The sequence below is a fragment of the Amblyomma mixtum genome, chromosome 8 (genome assembly GCF_055824585.1).
Source record: "Amblyomma mixtum isolate Tamu chromosome 8, ASM5582458v1, whole genome shotgun sequence".
NCBI classification, from domain to species: domain Eukaryota; kingdom Metazoa; phylum Arthropoda; class Arachnida; order Ixodida; family Ixodidae; genus Amblyomma; species Amblyomma mixtum.
In genome coordinates, this window is record NC_143019.1 from 70,067,528 (window position 1) to 70,074,044 (window position 6,517).

Consider the following 6,517-nt stretch of genomic DNA (forward strand, 5'->3'; position numbering starts at 1 on the left):
AACCTGGGATACGGGCTTGCTTTCTGGGACGCTTCAGGAGGCGTGTGCGTAGTGTAGTGTTAAAGATGCACTGGCCGCTACCGAGGGGCTCCTCGGTGTTGAGCCAGTTTGCGTGTCGTATGTTGCGAGTAAAGGTTAAGTCCGGACATGTGTCCCGTGTCACGGAATTTTCTAGTCGGTTGGGTGGACCGGTTCCGTGTGGAGGCAACCTCTGCCAGCTTACGTCCGCGCGACTCCTTGCGATACCCCCACAGCTGACTGGGAGCGTTAAAGTCGCCCACAATCAGGAGGGGATCGCGACTCGCTACTCTTAGCGCGCGGTCTAAAGACGTCCGCAAAAGTCACTCGCTTAAGTTTGGGAGAGCAGCACACTTTGAGTATATGCACCGGTGGGTCCCTGCGCCGGAGTGGTAGGATAGTCACCATTACATAGGAATACTCGAGCTCGAGGTCGAGATCCACTAAGTTGGTTTTGTAGGCTTTGTGAACGAGAAGACAAGACGTGGGATCCTGTTGGAACGTCGTGTAATTTGAAAGTGTGGCGCCCAGGCCTCGCTCCTGGAGGGCAATCACGGCTGGTCGGGACTGTTTCAAAGTGTGGTCCTTAAAGCCTCTACAGTTCCACTGTGTTATTGAAGTTGACATGGCCGAATTAGAGATGGTGGAACTCATTTGATTAAGGTGTCTCGCCATGATTGAAAATTTTTATGGAGGAGGAGGAGGGAGTGCCTGCCCCAAAGCCAGCTACTACGCCATCAAGGGGGTAGTGACGGAAGGAGCGGGACAGCTGTCCTCATTCTTCGAATCAATGATCAGACGGTTGAATTTTGAAGGTCGGAATACATCCCTAATGGGCCCCGTCCGACGGACGAGGCGGGGGTTGATCGAGATTTGTTTTGAGACCACCGTGGGGACTGCAGTTATGACCTTGGTGAAGATCTGGTCCATGGCGGTTTCGATCATAGATCGTAAATTAGAGGTTAAGCGCTCCTCCATCAGGGAGATGGCTGTCAAGAGGGCAGGCGAGAGCTCGGCGTCGCTCTCCGTTGCGTCCGAATTATGCGGGCTCGGTGCGGCGGACGCCAATATCGACTCTAAATTATGAATTTTGTTGAGAAAAAGGTCATGCTGTGCCCTGAGCACGTCCGTCGTTTTTTGTATTCCGCGTCCAGCCACGCGCTCTCGATCGCCTCGCCGACAGTCTCTCTCCCTCCCTTATGCGCAGTAGCGACTCCGCATCGCCATCTGTGTGGTTTGTGGTGTATGCAAAATTGGCAGTGGCTTAGCTCTGCTATGCCAGCATATACGCGGCCTGAGGTGAGGGCGAGGTGTCCACATGTCGGTGGACACCTGAACCAGAGGGAAGGTGCATAACTGCCCTCTTGGAACAGCGGACACCTCTATCACGCTAAGTGGCGGTAGTGACAGGTGTTGGCTGCACGCGTTGGCATTGACAACGTTGTGTCAAAAACGCGGCGCTGAAGCCATAGGCCGTCGGCGTTGGTTGTGTTAATTGGCGGTGGCTTTGACCACGTTTTACACTCCTATATTTTTATGAAAAGGAAGCGCGCATAATGGCTGCCTGGTTAAGCGGACGCCTGAATCATGCTGATAGGTATGTGGGGTGATGAGAGAAAGATGTGAGCTGCAGGCATTGACAAAGTTGTGTCAGAAACACGGCGCTGAAGCCATTGGCCAACGGCGTTCATTGTGCTCATTGGCGTTGGCGTTGTCAACGTTTTACACTCTGATCATTTGTAAGGAAAGAAGGCGAGCGCGCGCGACTGACCGCTAGGGGGCCGGTGAGTGCGAACGCGCTACGCATCGGCTCCGTACAAACACGGCGATTTCTTTGAAGTACGAGCCCCGCAGTGCCCACTTCTTCACTACACCGTTCGTAAAGGTGAGCACTACGATCAGCTCTACTTTGGTGGCCGACGGTCCCTCCTACGTGGGCCCACGGGCCGCATACCACCCCTAACCGACCAGTTGCCGCACTAGGCCTCGCGCCACCGTGCGTTCACCTACCACCTCACCCACAGCGAGAGCATGGAGGTCCAGGTGCTCGGGGAGACCATCAACCCCAAGGACTACAATCCCAGGGACTGGACTCATATCCTGAACCTACCCACCCGCCAAAAAGATGCGCCGAAGATCCAGTACGAGGCGAACGCCAGCGCCGGCTCACGACCGACACATTCCATACACCAAGCGTCCCAGCTGCGAGCGGCGCGTCTCGCGGCGCAAAGGTCGCAACGCCAGCCACCGTTAACTGCGGGCGATTACAAGATTGTCTTCCGCTCGAACGGAGGCCTTTCTTTAACCGACCTTCAACCGCGCCAGCTTCGCCTCGCCCTGATAGCTGCGGCCAAGGACATCCAAGTTCCAGACGCCACCCAGTTGCGCATTCACCCCATAAACAACACATGCACCATGAGCACCCCTCACCAAGCTGACGCGCTTCGCCTGGTCGCCATTCAACAGCTCAAAATTCGAAACCAACCCTACGCTGTCAGTGCCTACATCGCCCCCCCGGATGGTGCAGTAAGGGGAGTTATTACCAACGCCTACTGGGAGGAAACCCCGACACAGGTTCTAGAAGACCTCATCGTGGGCAACCCTACGGCCCCCATCATTGATGCACGCCGCATGGGACAGACCCGTTCAATCCTTATTACTTTCCGGGGGGGCCCGGTGCCCAGAACCATCTCCTACGGAGGCGGCCTCCACAACTGCACCCCCTACAGAGGACACCTCGACGCATGTACAAACTGCCGTCAACCTGGACACCGTTCGGACGTGTGCACCCTTCAGCGCACACACAACTGTCCCAGGTGTGGCGTCCCCCACCCACGAGAGGACACTCCGACATGCACCCCAGCCTGCATACTATGTGGAGGCGCCCACATGACCGGCACTAGAGGATGCAAAGGCAGGGGACGCCGCTCACCGCCCGCCTCACTGCAACAGCACATCTCCCGCACACCGGACCGAGACGCGGACCGCACCGACGTGCGTCGCTCCAGCAAGTCGCGTTCATCATCTCGTCGCCGCCAAGACCAGCAGGCTCGTCAACTTTCCTGGGCGGACAGAGTGGCCGGCAGAGTCAACAATGCCAGCAAGCCCCCGGCCCCTCCGCCCACACAGGTGGATCCCCGTGACCGGGAGCTCCAGGCCCTGCGAGACGAGGTGAGTCGTCTTACCTCTCTTATCCAGACCCCCACCTCCGTCCTTCCACAGATTACACCAACCGTCCCTCCCGCCCAGCACACTCCACAACCTCAAACAACAACAGGAAACATGGAAGAGTCCGTCTCCCAATCCCCACCCTCACCCCCACCCAAGAAAAAACGAACAACAGAGCCCCCACCCGTTACCCAGACCGACCTGACATCCCTCGAGGCCCGCCTGGATGCTAAACTCGCTGAGATAGACGCGCGTCTAGAGGCAAAATTCAGTCACCTCATCGACCACCTCTCCCAACGGTTCGAGCAACAAATTGAAGCGGCATTTACGCGCATGGTGCACACCCTAGAGATGAGCCTTGCACAGTACGACGCCCGCCTCCAAACAATAGAGCAGGCCCTTCCCTCGCTACACCTCAATCCGCCGCATCAATCCCGCCCACCTACCCCACAGAATTCCCCAACCAACCCACTTACCCTCACCCCACCAAAGCTCCAGTATGGCGGGGCTACCTCCTAATTCCTTATCAATTCTTCAGTGGAACTGCCGCCGCTTCCGGGGCAAGCGCGCACCCCTCCAACTCCTCCTCCCAACACTTCCCACGCCCCACATCCTTCTCCTTCAGGACACACACAGCCCTGCCACACTTCCTAGCTACACATCTATTCACTCGGACGCCACGAATACACCCAGGGCGTCCACACTCATACATCGCTCCATTACACACCAAACCCATTACATTACCTCCGAGACGCCCTGCGTAATTACAGAAATCATACAAAATACACACTCAGTACCATCGATTTTTGTCGCCAATATATACCACCCACCATCTCACCCGATGGCTTCATTGGAAACGCTACTGCGAGATCTCCACCGTCTTGCAGGCAAGCATCCATTGATTATCGGAGGAGATTTCAACAGTCAGCATACTGACTGGGGCTACCGCACCACCACTGGACGAGGCCGGCGTCTCTGGTCCTTGGTACAAGAGCTCCGCCTCACAATACACAACTTTAACACCCCCACGAGGATTGGCAACAGTGTCAGCGCGGACACCAGCCCGGATTTGACACTGAGCCGCAACCTTGTTGGTATTACGTGGACCACAACGCGTCATACATTAGGAAGCGATCATTACATCCTCTCCGTTACAGTACCGTACAAGCAAAGACAGGCCCGTCACCTTACGCACAAAATCACCAACTGGGATGCTGTACGCTCCGCACGGGCGGCCCTCCCTGACGCTTCCATTACAGACATCGACCAGTGGGTGGCATCACTCATGAACGATGTCTCCACACACACGCGAACCCTTGTCACAACATCAGATACGCCCACCCTCGACACTCGCCTGGCCCACCTTTGGGAGGCCCACCATAGCATCCTAGAGCGCTGGAAGGGGCAAAAGCTCAATCGAACCCTTAAAAAGCGGCTGGCCGCGCTGCAAACAAAAATTACTGAGCACGCTGAGGAGCTCTGCCGATCAAACTGGGGTCAGATTTGCGACAGTTTGGCTGGCAATCTGTCCTCCAAACGTAGCTGGCAACTCCTCCGTCACCTAATTGACCCCACGCAATCCAAAACAGCCACACAACACCACGTCACACGCCTTATACACAAGACCGGCCTTTCTCCTGACGCACTCATTAATATACTTAGAAACACATATACAACTCCCGGTACCTCAAACCCCCTGCCCCCCTATACAGGCGCCCCGAATGCCAACCTCGACGCAGAGATCACGGAGACATAAGTCAGAGCGGCCCTCCTGACTCTCCGTTCTAACTCCACCCCAGGAGTTGACCGGATCTCTAATGCCATGCTCCGCAATTTGGACGATCAGTCGATCGCCCAGCTCACGGAGTACTTCAACAAATGCTGCCAGGAGGGCACTCTTCCCCAATCCTGGCGTCACGCCAAAATCATATTCATACCAAAGCCCCACAAACCACTTACACCCTCAAATCTCCGTCCCATTTCACTAACCTCATGCCTAGGCAAGCTTTTCGAACACGTCGCACTCGCTCGACTCACCCAACACATGGCGGAGCAAGACCTCTACCCGCACAGCATGGTGGGCTTCCGTCCCCATCTGTCAGCACAGGACGCCATGCTCCAACTCACGCAGGACATTTTCGACCCCCTCATTCCGGGTCACACAAAAGCTGTCTTAGCCTTGGATCTCTCCAAGGCCTTTGATCGCCTGGACCATCAAGCGATCATGGCGGCTCTCTCCCCCTTGAACATAGGTGAACGTATGTACACCTATATTCAAACATTCCTTACTAACCGCACGGCCGAAATTCACTTCGGTCCCCACATCTCCCCCCCATACACCCTTAGTGGGGTCGGAACCCCCCAGGGGTCCGTCCTCTCCCCTTTCCTCTTCAATGTCACTCTCATTCCCCTTGCCCACAAGCTACAAACCATCCCTCACCTTCGGCATACACTCTATGCCGATGATATCACGCTATGGTCTACCCATGGCAGTGATGGAGACATAGAGAACACCCTACAGTCCGCGGCTATCCTCACCCAAACGCATGCGCGGAGTATCGGACTCTCCTGCTCACCGGAGAAGTCGGAGCTCCTCATAATCCGCCCCACAACACGAAACTGCCCCACAGCCCCCATCACCGTGACACTGGAAAACCGGCCCATCCCGGAGGTAAACACTCTCCGGGTACTTGGCCTCCACATCCAGAACAACGGGAAAAACACACTCACCATACGGAAACTCAAGCAGACAACTGTGTCGATATCACACCTAATCCGCCGCGTTTCTGCACACCACCGGGGCATGAAGGAGCATGACCTATGTCGTCTCATTCATGCCTTCGTCCTCAGCCGCTTTATCTTCACGCTCCCCTACCTGCAACTCCAGGCCGGGGAAATCTCCACCCTGGATGCCATGATTCGAACAGCATTTAAGACAGCATTACACCTACCCCTAAATACCTCAACCGAAAAACTCCTTCAACTAGGCCTGCACAATACCATAGGGGAGCTTATTGAGGCCCACCGACAGACACAATACATACGTCTCGCGAGAACCACCACCGGGAGACACATCCTACACACCCTCGGTATACGCCTACCAGTTACCGATCCCACACAGCTCCAGGTCCCCCGCCTCATTCACCGCGATTTATTTATTAAACCTCTCCCCAAAAACATGCATCCCTCCTACCACGAACCCCGCCGCAGAGCTCGCGCACGGGCACTCCACAAATACTATGGCACGGAACCGTATGCCGTTTGGGTGGATGCCGCATGCACGGGCGAGGACGCGGTTGTCGCCATCACGAACCCCTCCCTCCAACCCATT

The 6,517-nt window shown here is 55.9% G+C and overlaps 1 protein-coding gene across 1 annotated transcript; it reads left to right on the forward strand.

Moving 5' to 3' along the window:
- The first annotated feature begins 1,803 nt into the window (after positions 1 to 1,803).
- LOC149332894 (uncharacterized) lies at positions 1,804 to 5,474 on the forward strand. Its single transcript, XM_089558445.1, has 2 exons — positions 1,804 to 3,189; positions 3,268 to 5,474. The coding sequence occupies exons 1-2, from the start codon at positions 2,050 to 2,052 to the stop codon at positions 3,703 to 3,705; spliced, it is 1,578 nt and encodes a 525-aa protein (XP_089414571.1). The 5' UTR covers positions 1,804 to 2,049; the 3' UTR covers positions 3,706 to 5,474.
- Positions 5,475 to 6,517: the final 1,043 nt, after the last annotated feature.